Source organism: Stegostoma tigrinum, chromosome 20 (assembly GCF_030684315.1).
Source record: "Stegostoma tigrinum isolate sSteTig4 chromosome 20, sSteTig4.hap1, whole genome shotgun sequence".
NCBI lineage: Eukaryota > Metazoa > Chordata > Chondrichthyes > Orectolobiformes > Stegostomatidae > Stegostoma > Stegostoma tigrinum.
The window spans coordinates 16865233-16885026 of record NC_081373.1 but is presented as its reverse complement, the minus strand read 5'-3'; the positions used below and the strand labels follow the sequence as shown (position 1 = coordinate 16885026).

General features: G+C 40.3%; 1 protein-coding gene across 1 annotated transcript in view; it reads right to left on the bottom strand.

Annotated features, from left to right (window-relative positions):
• Positions 1-17140: 17140 nt before the first annotated feature.
• Positions 17141-19794, bottom strand: part of rrp12 (ribosomal RNA processing 12 homolog) — a 61205-nt gene continuing 58551 nt past the window's right edge. Inside the window, exons 32-34 of the mRNA XM_048551339.2 lie at positions 17833-17906; positions 17568-17650; positions 17141-17392 (exon numbers count right to left, since the gene is read on the bottom strand). Coding sequence (XP_048407296.1) covers positions 17290-17392; positions 17568-17650; positions 17833-17906 — 260 coding nt within the window. The 3' untranslated portion in view covers positions 17141-17289. The remainder of the gene's footprint in view (positions 17393-17567; positions 17651-17832; positions 17907-19794) is intronic.

Below are 19794 nucleotides of genomic sequence, written 5' to 3'. Positions count from 1 at the left end.
AGACCAATTCATTTCTCTATACTACTGTTATATTTAAAGTCTATTGGAATAGCATTTTTAATCCAATAAAATCAATGAAATGCAGTTGGTGTGATGCAAATCAGTGTCATGACATGGGAACCTCAAAGTCATTCATAACGGTTTCCACAAGTGATGATCTGTTTTATCAGTTAACACTGCAACATTGGTACAAAAATATTCAGTGGAAAATCAAAATAATATTGTGATAAGTTGAGCAGAGTTGAGAGATTTGCATAAATTGTAAGTGATTTATTTGTACCAATTTCCAAAATCAAAAGAGCATGTTTCCTTTCATATGTAGACTCACAACAATTTGAATTGACTTCTTTCTCTCATAATTTAATCAGGATCATTGTGTTTGATTTGGATCACCAAAGTCCAGAGCGGCCCAATACATCTGCCATCACATGTCATGTGCTGCTATCTCTCCATAGATTGTTCCAAATGATCTTCAAGTGAATACTCCTTTGGTAGCAGGCAGAGCAGATTATCAATAAATGAGTCTATGACTGTTGGATATTTCCCCTTCAGAATAAGCAGCAGCTGCTAAAGGAAAAAAAGTTAATAGGTTAGACACTGCACGAGACATTTTGCTGTGTGCAATTTTGTGTATATGTGTGTGTGTGTTCATGAAAATCTGTGTCTTTATGTTAAGGTTATAGATTAGAGCTCATTCCAGTTCGGTGGTCCAACTATCGGATAACAGATTAACCATGATCTTATTAAGTGGTGATTCAGTCTTAAAGGAATCCTGAGACCCAATCAGGCGTACCCTAGAACTCCATGGGAAGCTAGGAAAGTGATTACCTTGCTGAGATATTTGATTCATTGATAGCCACAGGTGAGGTGTTGGAAGGCTGGAGGTTGGCTAATGTGGTGCCATTATTTAAGAAAGGTGGTAATGAAAAGCCAGGGAACTATAGACCGGTGAGCCAGACATCAGTGCTGGCAAGGTGTTGGAGGAGATCTTGATGGACAGGGTTTACATGCAATTGGAAGGGCAAAGACTGATTAGGGATAGTCAAAATGGCTTTGAGCATGGGAAATTGTGTCTCACTAAAATAATTGAGATTTTGAAGAATTAGCAAAGAAAATTAATGAAGTCCAAGTGGTAGACGTGATCTATATGGACTTCAGTAAGGCGCTTGACAAAGCTCTGCAGGTAGACTGGTTAGCAAGGTTAGATCACATGGAATACAGGGAGAATTAGCTATTTGGAGACAGAACTGACTTGAAGATAGGAGACAGAGGTTGTGTTGGAGGGTTGCTTTTCAGACCGGAGGCCTGTGACCAGTGGTACACCACAGGGATCAGTACTGTGTCCACTGCTTATCATCATCATATATATAAATGATTTGGATATGAACATAGGAAGTATGGTTAATAAATGTACAGATGACACCAAATTTGGTGGTGTAGTGAACAGCAAAGAAGGTTACATCAGAGTACAACAGGATTTTGATCAGATGGGCCAATGGGCTGAGGAGTGGCAGATGGAGTTTAATTTGGATAAATGAGAGATGTTGCATTTTGGAAAGGCAAATCATGGCAGGACTCCTACAGTTAATGGTAAGGTCCTGGGGAGTGTTGCTGAACAAAGAGACCTTAGAGTGCAGGTTCATAATTCTTCGGAAGTAGATTTGCAGGTAGACTGGATAGTGAAGAAGGCATTTGGTATGCTTGCCATTGGTCATTGCATTGAGTGTAGGATCTGGGGGGTCATGTTGCAGCCTAACAGGACATTAGTTATGCCACCATTGGAATACTACATGCAATGCTGGTCTCCTTGCCGAAGGAAGGATGTTGTGAAACTTGAAAAGGTTCAGAAAAACAAGGATGTAGCCAGGGTTGGAGGGCTTGAGCTGTACAGAGAGGCTGAATAAGCTGAGGCTATTTTCTCTGGAGTGTTGGAGGCTGAGCATTGACCTTATAGAAGCTTATAATATTATGAGGGGCATAGATAGTGTGAATAACCGAGGTCTTTTCCCCAGGATAGCAGAGCCAAAACTAGTCAGGATAGGTTTAAGATGAGACGGGAAAGATTTATAAGGGACCTCAGGGGCAACTTTTTCATGCAGAGGATTGTGCATGTATGGAATGGGCTGAGAGATGAAGTGGTGGAGGCTGGTACAATTATAAAATTTAAAAGGCATCTGGATGGGTATATGAACAGGAAGGGTTTAACGGGATATGGGTCAAATGAGACTAAATTAATTTAGGATATCTGGTCGGCATGGACTTGTTGGACTAAAGAGTCCATCTCCATGCTGTACAGTTCTATAATTCTATGACTGGCCTGCAATTGCTTCTAATTAATATGTTCATAAGAGCCCTTCTGCTGAATAAATGCCCAGGAAATGGTAAAGTTTACATGGAGAATTGCATTTTATTATTGTTTCATTGGTTTACCAGAAAACTGGTGACAACAAAGTATCAGGAGTAACAAAGATAAAGTGTTCGTTCACCATTACTAATTAAACAGAAAATATCAATTCACCAATTCTAATTAAATCCATCTACCATCACTCCCGAGTTCACTGAAGTTATGTCTCCTAGTCTGTTAATGCCCTGATTTTAAAATTCTGACCACAAAATTGTTGCAGTGCAGAAGGAAGTCATTTTGCTCCAATACTGGAGCAAGATAAATTACTTTTTTTTGTTTTTTTTTAACAGGCTCTTCCTTCAGAAAAAAAAAGTAAAGAATTATACATTAATTCTCTAATTCAATTTTGAAAGTTAAACATGCAGATGCAATGTCTGTTCCCTGCTGCACTCTGACCATCTTCGCTGATGCCTTGTCCTAAATGTGAACTATGTTCTTCGCCATGATGTGATGATTTTTTTTTCAAGATACAAGGTTGAGGGGCAAACTTCATCAATAATTGGCAGCTTTACACTCTTCTAGGAATTCTGAAGTGTCATGCTCTGCACACCAGTATAACATGAAATGTTGATGTAAAAGCTCTTGGCACCCCGCAGTTCACATGACCTGTGTTGCTCTTAGTGCTGTAAAATGATCAGATTATCCAGGGATAATACACAGTTGCTGCATACAATTGCCAGGTTTGTCAATTTCTGTAATGTTACTGAGACATTTATTTTAAAGTGAAGGAGTGGTATCTTACTTTGGAATAGGCCTTCTTTGGTAATATGAAGTGCAGAATTCTCTCACAGTCGTGGTCTTGGGACTTGCTGGTATTAGTGAGCTTTGAGAAGACTTGTAGCTCAGGTTGAGGTTCTGGATGTGAGTTTGCTCGCTGAGCTGGAAGGTTAGTTTTCAGACGTTTCATCACCATTCTAGGTAACAACATCAGTGAGCCTCAGACGAAGCTTCGTCGTTACCTAGAATGGTGACGAAACGTCTGAAAACGAACCTTCCAGCTCAGCGAGCAAACTCACATCCAGAACTTGCTGGTATTTTGTTGAAAGATTGGTTTCATTGAGTTCCAAATGGGCCACCTTGTCTATGTAATTTTTAATCTGTATAATTGTGTAGGAGTCTGTCCTGATCTCAGTACTCACATTCCAATGGTAAATGTGGCATAGTTTTGATCTGACTAGCTTGGGGAACAGTGCAATGGGAGAGCTCCAGCTGCACAGGTAATGCTCAATTATTTAATTGTTGGTCATGCCCTGAATTCTCTGCTTGACAAATCTGCTTGTCAAGGTTGTACTGATATAGTGATCTTGATTTATTGGTGGGATTTCTTCTTATTGGACCCATCTCAGTGATGTCAGTGGAATTCTTTAAAATTCCTAAGCAAACGGTTTAAATCTTCCAACTGCTCTTTGATTAGGAATGTTAACTCGTCTTTTGAGTTTACAATTCCGGTGTGTGCCAGCCTGGAAGCTAGAGGTCAGCTGGGAACTCCACAGTTTCTCCTTCTCAACTGACCCCTCCTGTCTACTCTCAGATGTTACATCCTCTGGCAGAACCTCACTGTTTAATTCTGTTTTATCTGCACTACAACTTCTCTTGTGGCATTCACATCTGAGGTAGGATTTCAAGATCATCTGTCCTGTTCAGTTACTTTGGGGATGTGTTGGTCCCAACCTGTCCTATAATCTTTCAAGTGCTACTGCTCTCTGATGGCTCTGCATCTGTTCCTGTAATGGCCTTTGAATCTTCTACCAGATGATGCACCGACTTCACTATCTGCATGCCTGTTTGGGAAATTTCTGTTCTCTTTCTAAGGTCAGAAATTTAGCTTTGGCTAGCAGAACTGTTGTTCATCCAGCAAGGGCATTACCTTCTTTCTTTCAAAATTTTTAGGCCTAGTTTGGGATTTGCGTATGTCCCAATTTTTTGAGACATTCACTTGCAGTAGTAAAGTGAATATCTGCTGCTCTGCCCTGCAAGTCTTTTAAATCTGGAAGAGGCAGTTTCCTGAGTAGAAGTGGATCGTGTTCATCCAGCCTCACATTTTATTATCTTGGAATCTCCAGCATCTGCAGTTCCCATTATCTCTGATACTACTTAAGAATCTACCTGGTTTCCCTCAAATTTGGATGACCAATCATTCTGCTTATCCAGCAGAAGTGAAGGTTCCTCTTAGTCCAAATAGTTTTCTCAACAATAGTGTATTTATTTGGCAACTCTCCTTGTTACCTTCTAAATTTGAAAATAAGGTACCTCTTGCGCATTCAACAGAGGGTCAGGCTCCCTTCTTTTACATTTCCAGCCAGACCTTGGAACATTTTAAAGCCCCTATCTACCCCAGTGTAAAAACCATTGATTAAACATTTCTGTACTCTTGATTGTGGACTGAAATAGGAAAAGGATTGTTTTGAAAATGAAGGAATTTGGAAAGGATTACTAGTAAAGTTAAAGTCACCATAGTTTTACCAACTCTGTCAATAGAGAGAGATAACTGATAGTGGTTTAATCTGAGGGTCTCCACATCTCAGGGAGAGGAGAGGTTGAGAAGGAAAGTCTTTTATGGTAACCTCAGCTGGCGTGGGAATTGAACTGTGTTGTTGGTGCTACTGTGTATCACAAACTGTGTAAGGAGAGCTTTGTAAGGAGGTTATGACAGTTTCTCTGGCTGGCAGATTTATTTGTTGATTGTTCGTAATTGTTTATTTGTATCCAGAATCTATTTATTTGTAATAAATAGTAATCTTTGTGAAGCACAGAAACCTTATGTGTGCTTCCCATCAAGTGGTTAGATTAAGGAATTTTACATGCATTTATAGAATCTTTGACATTTGTGACATCTCCAGGAATAGTGGGGCTTGATTTTCCAACCACCCCAGTGAGGTGAAACACTGGGAAGAAACATTCTGCTAGAACACATTTGTTTGCATCTCTTTCAATGTCTGTTATTCTGATTCCACTACATTTGTTTCCCAACTGCCCCTCAGTTAAGTACTACACATTGATTTTCTGTGGAGAAAGTCATTGTTTACCAGTCTTTTGGAGCTGTTTGAGGAAGTATCATGTGATGTGGCTAAAGGGGAATTGGTTCACGTTCTGTGTGTCCATTTCCAGTGGCATTTGAAAAAGTGCAACATCAAAGGTTATTTCAGAAAATTAAAACTCACGGTGTTGGAGTTTACACATTAGTATGGATTAAAATTGGCTGTCCAATGAGGAAGCAGAGGGTAGATATGAATGTGCATGAAATACAAAATGTTAGCATGCAGGTGCGGCACATAATTAAAGAGGCAAGTAGAATTTCTTGCCTTTTTTGCAAGGGGGTTGGAGTTTGAAAATAGGTATGTCTTATTACAACCATGCAGGGTGTTGATCCATCCTCACCTGGTTTACTGAATACAGTTTTGTACCTGTATTTTACAAAGTATATATTAGCAGTGGAGTCAGTTCAAAAGAGATTCATTGGTCTGATTCACGGGATGAAGATATTGACTTATCAAAAATGGCTGAACAAGTTAGGCCGTTATTCACAAGAATTGAGAAGAATGAAAGGTAATCAAATTGAAACATACAAGATTCTGAGGAGAATAAAACAAAGAACTCCAAATGCTGGAATTCTGAAACAAAACAGAAATTGCAGAGACTCAGCAGGAGTGGCAGCATCTATGGAGAGAAAGCAGAGTTGATGTCCAAGACCAGTGACTCTTCTTCAGACTAAAATTCTGTGGGGGCTTGACAGAGAAAATGACTTCTCAACATCTACAATATGTGAATCTCGAACTGGGGACAGGATAAGGCCAGACTCCATTTAAAACAGAGATGTGGAAAAAATTCCTCTTGCCAAAGGTATTGAATGTCTGGAATTCTCTACCTCAGAGGGTTATGGAGCCAGATCACTGAAATTATTTAGAGAGGAGGTAGTTAGACTTTTGAAAGGACAGGGAATCTGAGCTGAGTAGGCAGGGAAAAGGAGTTGAGGCATGGGGCAAATCATCCATTAGTTAGGGGGCAGACTCGGGAGGCCAAATAGCCCACTCCCGTTTTTATATAAATGTTATTTTATATATATATTTATATAAATAGGCTTTTACAAGGTTAGCACTACTTGACAAATGGTGTCCCACAGGGATTGGTGCTGGGAACTCAAATGTTTACAATTTATATAAGTGACTTGGTTGAAGATAGAGAATGTATGGTTGCCAAATTTCTGGCGATACAAGAATAGATGGGAAGCAGAATTAAATGAGGTTCCAAAGACATATAGGTAATTAGAGTGATTGGGCAAAGACCTGACAATTCAAATATATTATTGGAACTTTGAAATTATTCATATTGGCAGGAAGCATAAAAACACATATCCAAATGGTAAGAGGATGCAGAGCTGGGTGTCCTGGTGCATGAATCACAAAAAACCAGCATACAGATAGAGCAAGGAATCATGGAAGCTAAGAAAATGTATGGTTTACAATGAGAGGACTTAAATTCAAAAGCAAGGAGGTTATGTTTTATTTTCACAGGGCATTGTTCAGATGACATCTGAAGTACTGTGTACATTATTGGCCCCTTTATTTAAGGAAGGTTATACAGCATTGGAAGCAGTTTAAAGAAGATTCACTAGCTGGAATGGGTGAGTAGTCTTACAAGGCAAGGCCTACACTTAAATTTACAAGTGTTTAGAAGAATAAGAGGTGACTTGATTGAAACATGAGAAGCCTTGACAAGATGGATATGGAGAGAATGTTTCCGCTTGTGGGAGAATCTAGAACTAGGGATTGCTGTTTAAAAAGACAGATAGCCCATTTAAGACAAAGATGAGGCAAAATTATCTCTCCTAAAGATTTTTTCTAAAATTCATCAACATATGTCGCTGTTGCTAGCCCACCCCAAACTACCCTTGAAAAGATGGTGCCACATATCTTTTAAATTGCTGCAATCCATTCGCTGTAAGCAAGTATAAGATAGAAAATAGAAGCAAGAGTGGGCCACTTGGTCCTTCAAGCTTGCTCCACCATTCAACAGGATCATGGCTGATCATCCAACCCAATATGCTGTTCCTGCTTTCTCCCCCTTTGATCCCTTTCACTCTATGAACCATATCTATCTCACACCTAATATTCAATGTTTTGGCCTCAACCTTTTTTTTCTGTGGTTAAAAAATTCCACAGGCTGACCACTTTTTGAGTGAAAGTTCTCTTGACCTCTGTCCTAAACGGCCTACCCCCAAATACTAAAACTGTGACTCCTAGTTCTGGACTCCCATCATCTTGAACATCCTTCCTGTGTTTACCGAGTGTAGTCCTGTTAGATTTTGTAGGTTTCTGTGAGATCCCCACTGATTCTAAACTCACATAACTCTAACTGTAACAAAAACAAATTGTTGGAGAAGCTCAGCTGGTCTATTAGCATCTGTGGAAAGAAGTCAGAGTTTATCTTTCAGGTTGAGTACCCTTCCTCAAGAAAACAGTCCTAACAGTTCCAGACTCTCTCTACTTACATCAGACTTGCCATCCCAGGTATCAATCTATAATAAACCTTCACTCACTCCTTCTATAGCCAGAACATCCTTCCTCATATAAGGAAACCAAAGCTGCAAACAATATTCCAGGATTACAATGTTATTAGGGAGGGAGGCCCAGGATTTTGACACAGTGACACTGAAGAAATTTTGATATGGCATTAAATCATTAGGGTGAATGTCTTATGAAAGAATTTCAGAATCCCGACAGTATGGAAGCAGGTCATTTGGCCCAATGAGACCATACCAACCCTCCGAAGAGCATTCCACCCAGACCCATTGCCTGACTCTATCCCTGTAACTCTGCATTTCCCATGGCTAACTGACCTAACCTACACATGCCTGGACACTACCGGCAATTTAGCATGGTCAATCTTTGGACTATGGGATGAAACCCATGCAGACACAGAAAAAACGTGCAGACTCAACACAGACAATCTCCTGAGGCTGGAATTGAACCTGGGTCCCTGTGGCAGCAGTGTTAATCACTGAACTACCATGCTGCACTCAAATGGGGAACTTACAGGTTGTTATGTTACCATCCATCTTCTGCCTTGTTCCTCTAGACAGTAGTGGATGAGGGTTTGGAAAGTGCAGTTTAAGGAGCTTGGAGAATTTCTGCCGTGCACTTTGTTGAATGTTTGTAGATGATTTGTCAAACAGTGGGCAGGAGTGTTGTTGGAGCTGCACTTCTCCAGAGGTCAAGCAAGGAATACTCTATCACAGGTACAGAAGTTGCTGGAAAAGCTCAGCAGGTCTGGCAGCACCTGTGAAGAAAAAAAAATCAGAGTTAACGTTTCGGGTCCAGTAACCCTTTCTGTTCTGAGGAAGGGTCACCCTACCCGAAACATTAACTGATTTTTTTCTTCACAGATGCTGTCAGACCTGCTCAGCTTTTGCAGCAACTTCTGTTTTTGTTCCTGATTTACAGCATCTACAGTTTTTCTTTCCGTTTTTATTTAGTACTCTCATACTTCTGACTTGTGTTTGTAGATGATGGACAGACTTTCTGGGGTCATGTAATGTACTACATATGATAGCATTTCTAACCTCTGATCTGTTCTTATAGCCACAGCACGACTATTAACTGGTCCAGTTGAGGTTCTGGTTAATGGTAGGTCCCCAGGATGTTGATAGCAGGGGATTCAGCGATGGTAATGCCAATGAACAGCAAAGTGGCGACGGTTAGATTCACCACTGATGATCATTGCCTGGCACTTGTGTGGCTCAAATGTCACTTATCACTTGTCATCCCAAGCCTGGATATTGCCTAAGTCTTGCTGTATGTGGACATGTACTGCTTCAATACATGAGTTGTCACAAAAGGTGTTGGAACATGGTACACAGATGCAACTGCAATCATCACCACCTTGTTCTCCACTTGGGATTGGGATGGGCATTAAATGCTGGCCTAGCCAGTGATACACACATCTCATGAACAAAAGTTTTTAAAAACATAAAGGATATCTATAATAAAAATCAAGTGGGAAAAATTTGAGTAAAGGAAAAAACTAGCAAGAAGTATAAAAATCTCCGTAAAGGTTTCCACCTATAGAGAAAAAGGAGAGGAACTAATATAAGCATCCATCTCTTGAATGGTGAGACTGGGGAATTAATGGGAAATTCTGAAAAGGCAGAGTATTTTAACAAGTACTCTATATCCATCTTTACCTGCAAGTTCTGCTCCAAGTCACACATAATCCTGACTCTGAACTACATCAATGTTCCTTCAGTGTCACTGTGTTAAAACAAAGGGAATTCCAGGATTTTAAGTTTTTAATGTCATTCTAATTCATAATTACTGTTAAAACCTTTTCTGGTGTTGATAAACCAATATTCAATGCAGAATTGCACCATTATGATTTTTAAAATTCTACATGTTTTAAAATAACATTGTTAAAGACTGCTCATACATTTTAGCTTACATACATATAGCTCATATTTTATTCTGAAAAATGTATCACAGTCATTTACTTCACTCCCTGTATCATATAATTATATGTTAAAGTAAACAGTGCATTTAACATCTTTGGATTCTGTTTGTGAGAATACTCCAAAAAAATGTGACTTCTTGTTAATCCTACTTGTTAACATGATTGGCAGTGGTTAGCAGGCTGCCTCACAGCACCAGGGACCAAACCTTGGACAATTGAATATGGAGATTTCACATTCTCCCTACATCTACATGGGTTTCCTTTGGGTGCTCTGGTTTCCTCACACAGTCCAAAGGTTAGGTCAATTGGCTGTGCTTAAAAAGAATTGCCCTGTAGTCTCCAGGGATGAGAGGGTTATGTACGTTAGCCATGGTAAAAACATCATATAGATTTACAGGAATGATGCTTCTAGGCAGGTTAGTGAAGATGTGATAGGACAAATAGCCTCTTTCTGCACAGTACAGATTCTGTGGTTATAATATAACTGTTTCTGGAGATCCTCTTGCCTTGAGATAAAATTCAAACCAATCTCAAGAATGAGGAAAACCATACCACACAGCTTACCAGACCTTATATATCACATCCATGGCTGATAACTACACTTGTGCTCATCAGTGAACATTGTGAAGAATCAGTGGAGGACTTTTAATCACCAGTCAGTTCATAATCATTGTGTTTGCTAATCAGTACAGATCAGTGAAGTATCTGTGAACACTTAACGCACACTCTTCAATCTATTTGTGGATACAGTAGGTGCACCCGGTCAAATCACCAAACACAATCACTGCACGTCCATTGGTGAACACAATCAGTTCAGCCTTTTAGATCTCAGATGCTGGCTTCCCAAAAAGCTCTTTCCTCATTGTTTTGTCTCCAGTTTGTTTCATTGATTTCCTCCCCACTCTTTGTCGGAGAGAGAGCTCAAAAGTGATCACTTGTATGGGAATTGTGGAGGTGAATCCACACGCGGTCCAGGTTTGCAGTATAACATGTTGATACGCATTCCATGTATCCAGGCAGTAAGGGGATGATATTTTCACCATTTGCCTATATTTTGCTGAGGTCTGGAAACTTATGCTCATTATTCCAATCACCAACTACATGCTTAGCTCGCAATCTATTGCAAAGTGTGGGACCCAAATAGAGAATTATTTTTAAACTTTACATGGGTTTAAGAGCTTAAATGTTCTGGAGCAGAGCTCATGATTTATTTTCTTATATTCATTACTTGTACTTACCGTGCCATGACTCCTCGTAATGCTTGCGCTCATTGAGATCCAGTAGATCACATTAAAATAACTGTTAGTCCATCAAAGGCAAATGTCACATTCTGGATTCTGTAACTAGTCAGCCAGAGCAAAACCAAAGAATGGATGTATCAGGGATTCACACAGATGTAGCATAGCTTCCAGTATGAATGACCATTGATAGTAAGGAATTGTTGAATTACTTCAGATTCCTTCTTCACCTAACTATTCAATTCATTTTGCTCCTCCGTCAGAGCTCTGCTCCTGGAGATTGAAGTCTGACAATGATTCACTTTGTCGCTAAGAGAAGGATCTCAATCCCCACCCCTCAGTCTGCTGCTGAATGGTTTACACAGAGCATCAGAGGCAGAGAGCAAATGTACAACAGATGCTGTCAGAGACATTTTCATATTTATGAACAAAGCACCAGATCAACAACCAGCTTGATACCTTCAGCCCACTGAACAAGCATCATGAATGAGAATTGTTACTTTGGTATAAGGAGCAACTCATCCAGTCAGAAGAACAAAGTGTAAATCCATTTTAATTCCATTCTGAATCTACTTAGATGATTAGGTTATAAAGCAACTTAAACTAGTCTTGAATTGGCACAGACATGGTCAAAAGAAAATCCAGTTAGGTATTTAAATCAATTCCACACAGACACACCGCTAGCCCCTCCAAATATTTTCTAATCTCATTTGTGGAACTACAGCAATCTGTTCATTTTTTCCCCGTGTCTTTTCATTAGGGTTACAATGTCAGATATTTTGATCAATGGTACCCCCTTGAAGGTTTCCTATAGATATTTGGACAGGAAATTACCAATGTGAAAGCTTCAAATCCCATCCTTTTTGAAAGTAATCATGCAAAGCCAAAGAATAGATGCGACAGTGTGTCAGTGGAAGCTACACTTGATATTTGACAAGGGATACAGCTGGTAAGAAATTGCTGAATTACTGCAGATCTTAATGAAAAGTCACAATAATTCAGTTCTCTCCATAGATGCTGCCATACCTACTATGTCTTTTTAATTCAGATCTCCAGCAGGCAAAGTAATTTACATTTTAGAATTTACAAGTATTCAGAACAGAATATTAGCTGCTCCCAAATGGTTTTGAATTAAAGATGGTACAAGGAGGGTAGGATGTTCTGTGGTGCAATGGGTAATATCACTGAGTCAGTAACTCCATATTCAAGACTTACTCCAGGATTTGTTCACCAAAGGCATATTCCATGTTTGAGTACTAACTTGTAACTCCTTTCAATATATGCCACTAATGTGGTAAGACTGGGAGAAATTCCTGGTCAGCCGTGTGAAGGGAATTGCAGTCTTACCACCACCATCCATGGTTCCAGGCTACAAGGTATGAATCGTTCACTCACCACCTTGAGTTCTATACTTCTAGACTATGACTGATCATCTAACTCAATGCCATCTTTCTATGCTATCCTCATACATTTAAGTGTATACTGCCACAACAAATATTTGAAGGGAGAATTGAGGACTCGGTATTTAGTTCACTAATCCATAACCTTAAAATGTCTCTTTGATACTTGGCTTTCACCACTCACCAGTGTCAAATGCAGCATGTCCAGGAATATGATCCCCTTCAATTTCAGTATTGCAGAATACAAAGATTACTCGTCTCAATTAATGATGTAACATGGCTGAAAACAGTTCCCTTTCCAAAAGACTGTCTAGTCAATTGTTCTACCAGTCAAACAATTTTTTGATAGTTTTATCCATTAGGAAATTTGATGTATGTTATCTACATTGTTTAGATGACACACAGCAAAATGCAAAGATTTGATAGCACCTTCTAAATGCATGAACTCTTATTGCCTAGAAGGACAAGGGCAGCAGGGGTGTGGGAACTTCAACTACAACTTTTCTTCCAAGCTCCATCATCCTGACTTGGAACTTTATCATTGTTACTTCAGTATCATGGCAAAATACAAAAACACCCTACATTACATCACTGTGAAATCACTTAAGACTACATCAGGTCAAGATAGCCTGTGATCAACTTCACAAGACCAATTAGGGATTGACAATAGATTACCTTGTTAGGACTTTCACATTCCATGATGAAAATGTACCCAGAGAGAAGGGTCTTCAGTTGTACAGATACAGAATCTGGGATTATTCCCTTTAGGTGATTTGAAAAAGTGTGAAAAACTACCAAAAAGCGTCATGATGGAGAGAAAACTGTTTCCATTGGTGTAAGGGTCAAGAACCAGAGGACTGGTCAAAAGAACACAGGTAACACAAGTTAAAAGATTTTTATGCAATGAATGGTTTCAATCTGGAATGATTTGCCCAAATGTTAGAGGAGCCAAGTTAGATTCTTACCTTTCAAAAGAAGTTGAACTTAAGTTTGATACCACTCCTTGAGTGGCTGAGCTTAGCTTTAGGCATCAAACTTAAAGAAAAAGATTGAATATTGCACATGCCCATGAACTGATATGTGGTTCTTAAACAGCCTAGGTTCCCATAGCAATGCCTTGTGTTTGGAAGAAAAAAACCATTTGCATCTTTTTTGAGTTCTGATTAAAGGTCACCGACTTAATGTAAATACTTTCTCTCTCCACATATGCTACCTGAACCAGAGATTGACAGCTGACTTGATTTACTCAGTCACTCTAGGCAACATTGACCAAGGTATGGCTGAAGTGTCATTGTGCATTTAATTGCAGATGCCAGGAATTTTTTGTTTTAGTTTGGATTTCCAGCATTTACAAATTACTGGTCTTGGGAAGAGTGCAACGTGAAATTATACAGAAGCTAAAAGTTACACAGAACAAGTTGTCAAAGCATGTGCTCAAATGGGGCATTCCAGATACACAACATTGGAAAAATAATTTAATAAAGCAACTGGACTGGCTTTGTAAACAGTGCTACAATTTGCCTCTGATATTGGAAAAAATACATCCTGTTGATCTGCCATTGTCACAAGTCAGGCAGTTCACAATAGGGGAGGTGTTTACCTGCTATAATCCACCTGTTTCAATGGGTGTTCAGGACTTGGCAGTTTAAAATTTCTTTCACAGAATGTGACCATTGTTGGCAAGGCCAGCATTTGTTGCTGACTGAAACGCCCTTGAAATGTTGGCTAGGCCATTCCAGAGGACAGTTAAGAATCAACCACATTGTGGTGGTGCTGGTGTCACATGTAGACTAGACCAGGTAAGGCAGTTTAGAACATAGAACATAACAGCACAGGACAGGCCTTTCGGCCCTCGATGTTGCCCCGACCTATGCAACCAACCTGAAGCCCATCTACCCTACACTATTCCATTACCATCCATATGTTTATCCAATGACCATTTAAATGCCCTTAATCTTGGCGAGTCTACTACTGTTGCAGGCAGGGCATTCCACACCCTTACTACTCTGAGTAAAGAACCTACCTCTGACATCCGTCCTATATCTATCACCCCTCAATTTGAAGCTATGTCCCCTCATGCTAGCCATCACCATCTGAGGAAGAAGGCTCCCTATCTAATCCTGTGATCATCTTGTATGTCTCTATTAAAATGTCACCTCTTAACCTTATTCTGTCTAATGAAAACAGCCTCAAGTCCCTCAGCCTTTCCTCATAAGACCTTCCCTCCATACCAGACAACATCCTGGTAAATCTCCTCTGCACCTTTTCCAATGTTTCCACATCCTTCCTATAATGCAGTGACCAGAACTGTACGCAATACTCCAAGTGCGGCCACTCCAGTGTTTTGTACAGCTGCAACATGACCTCGTGGCTCTGAAACTCAATCCCTCTACCAATAAAACCTAACACACTGTATGCCTTCCAAACAACCCTAGCAACCTGGGTGGCAACTTTCAGGGATCTATGTACATGTACACCGAGATCTCTGTGCTTGTCCACATTACCAAGAATCTTACCATTAGCCCAGTACTCTCTCTGTATTCCTGTTACTCCTTCCCAAAGTGAATCACCTCTCAGTTTTCTGCATTACTCCCTATTTGCCACCTCTGCAGCTTACCCACATCCCTCTGTAACCTGCAACGTCCTTCGACACGATCCACAACTCCACTGACTTTAGTGTCACATGCAAATTTACTAACCCATCCTTCTACGCCCTCATCCAGGTCATTTATAAAAATGACAAACAGCAGTGGCCCTAAAACACATCCTTGCAGTACACCACTCGTAACTGAACTCCATGAACATTTCCCATCAACCACCACCCTGCTGCCTTACAGCTAGGCAATTTCTGATCCAAACCGCGAAATCACCCTCGATCTCATGCCTCCGTATATTCTGCAATAGCCTACCGTGGGGAACCTTATCAAATGCTTTACTGAAATCCAGATACACCACATCAACAGGTTTCCCCTCATCCACCTGTTTGGTCACCTTCTCAAATACCCTTCTGAGGAAGGGTTACCGAACCCAAAAAGTTAACTCAGTTTTCTCCTTCACAGATGCTGCCAGACCTGCTGAGCTTTTCCAGCGACTTTGTTTTTGTTCCTGATTTACAGCATCCGCAAATCTTTTGGTTTTCATTCCTTCCATCGCTGCCGGCACACAATTATTTCTGAAGAAGGGTCTACGCCCAAAATGTGCAGGAGACCATTTGGCCCTTTTTTGTTGCTTCAACTCTCGATCTCAGTATTATTTTCTTCCCATCTCCCCACAATCCTGCATTCCATATTAAAACCAGCAAGATCCAGACAAGTCAGACTGACAAGTAGCAAGTAACATTTGTGGCACAAGAGAACCGTGTAGTGCCAGATTTAACCATCCCCATTTCACAAACAACTAATTGGATGGCCATCACTTAATCCTCCACCATCAACATATGGAAGTGTGCTGTTGCCATTAGCCAATAAACTAATAGCACTGGCCACAAAAGTACTGCCACAGAGTAAGAATTTAGAAGTGAATAACTTACCTCCAAATTCTCCAAAGCTTTCCCACTACAAGACATGTCAGGAGTATTTAGAATACTCTTTACAACATGCCTGTATGGCAAAAAGCTCCAACACACTAGTTCAACATTACCCAGGACAAAGCAATTCTCTTGCTTACAGATTAAAAACCTATCTCAACCTTAGATATGTTTAATGACTCAGCCTCTTCAGCGTTCCACAGATTCAATACACTCAAGTAAGAAATGCCTCTTCATCTCTATCTTAAATGGTCAACACCTTACCCTCAACATTATGCCCATTGGTGCAAGACTCTTCGATGAGGGAAACATCTCAGCATCTACCTTGCCAAGCCCTCCCAGACATCTTGTTTCATAAGGTCACCTCCCATTCTTCTCAACTCCAATGAGTACAGGCCCCACCTATTCAATCTCTCATAAGGCCCATCCTCCATACCTACTATCAACCGAGTGAACCTTCTCTGGAATGCTTCCAATGCTAGTTCATCTTTCCTTATATAAAAGCACCAAAACTGTTCAGTGTTCCAGGTAACTGTTACCTTGCATATTTTTTAGTAAGACTTCCCTATTTTTATATTCCATTCCCTTTGAAGTAAAGGCCAATATTCTATTTGCCTTCCCTATTACCTGCAGAACTTGTATGAAGAAGCCTAAATCCCTCCGTGGCAGCTCTCTGAAGAGTTTCTCTTAAAATAATATTCAACTCCTCTATTCATCTTGTCAAAATGCATAACCTCACACCTTCACACATTTTCCCTTTCACTTAACTAGTCTATATTCTCCTACAGACTCTGTGTTATCCTCACCACTCACTGCAAACTTGACTATTGCATTCATTTCCCCCTTGCAAGTCATTAATATGTGTTATAAGTAATTGTGGCCCCAACTCTATCTGTCGATGGATGTTCACATTATGGTAACTGAAAAGATTGCAGATGATTTTCTGAAAATATCATGTCCAGGAGGAAATTTGTTCTGGAAAACAGTAGCCGCAGTCTGGACCTATACTTTACAGCAGTTCCTGTCACAGGATTATAATAAATCACAACAACTTGAATTTCATGTCAAATATCATTCAGTTGGATTTCTGAACGTTAACTGTGGGAGTTCAAGAAGGTTGCACTTAAAGGAAGTTGTGGAAGTCTTTAATATAATTCCATTAACAGAAAAATAAGACTAAAGATTTGGGGTTCTGAATCCAGGCATCAGAGATGACAAGTTGGTAATAAGTCAGTCACTGAAGTCTCAAGTAGTAGCAGCTTCTCCCAGTCAATCAAATCAGAGTGTCTGTTTCTTCTTTCGTAATTTACGACCAGCCTCTGCCCCTTTCCGTGCAGCTTTAACCAGACCCTTGAACTGGCCACAAATCTTCGCCTTTTTCCTTTAGAGAAAATAAATTTTTTAGAACAAAAATTTAAAGCTAGCAAAAATAAGAAATATTGCATCTGTACAAATCATTCTTTATGCTGATTGAACCAACAGTACATCATGACCTGCTGTGTTCACAGTTCTGTAACAAGCAGGAGCCCTCCCACCCACTAGTAACAAAGCCTCACCTTCGGTTCAACTGTGACTTGTTAAGTGGGACATAAGCAAAAGGATCCAGCTTTCCTCTCCGTTTCACATCCCCTCGCCCCTTCTGAAGAAAAATGAGAATTTGTCAGGTTTAATTTAAGTAGATGCTAAGAAGACAGAAAAATGAATAAAATTGTTTCAGAGAAAACAATAGATATTAAATCTAGTTTTGTCCCTTTGAGATTAACTACAATCATGGAGTATCAGATATGGTTAATACAATAAACACACAAGATTCACACTCACCGTTGATTTATACTCGGCACCGTACTCTCTAATTCTCTTTGGAAGTATTTGCCTGTGAATTCCAGAACCTCCAGCTGAAACATTCACAAATGAGTAGAGGTGAGTTCAGGAGTAAGAGACAGCACAGAAACAGGAAAAGAAAACAAACCTTCTCATGCCCACCCTTTCCCACTTGCCCTCTACTGATGGTTGCTAACACCCACAAACAACACCTTTACTAGAAATTCAAATCCTTACTGTGTCCACCCCCTCCACCACAACCCACCCTGAAGGCATTCAAGTGTAACCTTACTCCTGGTTTATAAATCTACAATGGTGGGTTCTTTTTCGGCTATATGTTTTTAACGAGATCTACTTCTTGATAAATCCTTAAAAATATAAGGGATTGCTACTAAGTTGGCTTGGAGGAGTGTTTTTTTACAGCAGTAAGACTGTGCTATTTTCTGGATCTGTAGATTACTATGGTGCAAGGATGGCCAAGTGATGAGATCTTCTTGTCGAATGTAGGAAATTAGAGAGTTTCCATGTTAAGTGATAATTACGTCTGCAAGGAATGTGTTTGGTTGTGAATGCCATTGGATCGCACGGATTAGTTGGAGCAGCAGTTAATGTCAATTAGGAATTTACAGGAGCTAGGGATATGATGGATGCAGGAAGGGAGAAAAACCAGAGATACAATCAGGTAGATAGGTTAGGTCCAAGAAAGATAGGAGAGGAAGCCAGGTGGTGCAGGAGTCTCCTGTGGCTCTCCCCATCTCAACTCCAGCATCTGCAATTCCTACTACTCCATCTCAAACGGGTATGCTGTTTTGGAAAATGTACAGGGTGATGAATTGTAAGACGAATGTAGCACTGACAACCAGATCTGATACTCCGAATGGCTGTACGGTAATGAGGAGTATGTCAGGTTCCAAGTGATTGATTGTGATAGGGGACTCTCTATATATGTTTCTATGACCAACAGATTTCAGAATGGTGTGTTGCCTCCGGGGTACCAAGATCAAAGATATCTCAGAGATGATGCAGAATATTCTTAAACAGGAGAAGGATCAGCAGGGGGGTCACTGTATACATTGGAACTAATGACACAGGAAGAGAAAAGGATGAGATTCAGAGGAGAGAATGTAGGAAGTAAGGCAGGAATTTAAGGAGGAGGTCCTTGAGGATAGTAATCTCTGGAATTACTCTCAGTGTCACGAGCTAGTGAGGGTAGAAATAGAAGAATAGAGCAGATGAACGTGTGGCTGAGGAGCTGGCGCAGGAGAGAAGGATTCACATTTTTAGGTCACTGGAAACCCTTCTGGGATTGAAATGGCCTGTATAAGAAGGATGGAATGCAAAATTGGAAGGGAGCCAATATACTGACTAGGAGATTTGCTAGAGCTGTTGGGAGTGTGGACGAGGAGGGCGGAGTGGTGAGATCCAGGGAGAGAGTGAGGCAAGAGATCAGTCTGAAACTGGCACAGTTGACAAAAGGAGCACTTCAGTGAGGGCAGGCAGGAACAAAGCAGAGACTGAGGTAGGACTGACAAATTAAACTGCATTTATAGCAATGCAAAAGGCCAACAGATAAGGCAGATGAACCCAGGGCATGATTGGGAACCTGAGACTGAGATATCGTAGCAATTACAGAAATGTGGCTCAAGGATGGGCAGGACTAGCAGCTTAATGTTCTAGGGTACAGATGCTATAGGAAGGACAGAAAGAGATGCATGACAGGAGGGGAAGTGGCATGTTTAATTGGGGATAATATTATGGTTGTACATAGGGAGGATATTCCTGGGAATACATCCAGGCAAGTTATTTGAGTGGAACGTGGAGGCAAGAAAGGGATGATCACCTTGTTTGGGAACTGTACAATTGACCACCCCCACCAAGAGTCAGTGGGAAATTTTAACCTTCCATACATAGACTAGGACTGCCCTAATGTGAAGGATTTGGATGGAGAGGACTTTGGTAAGT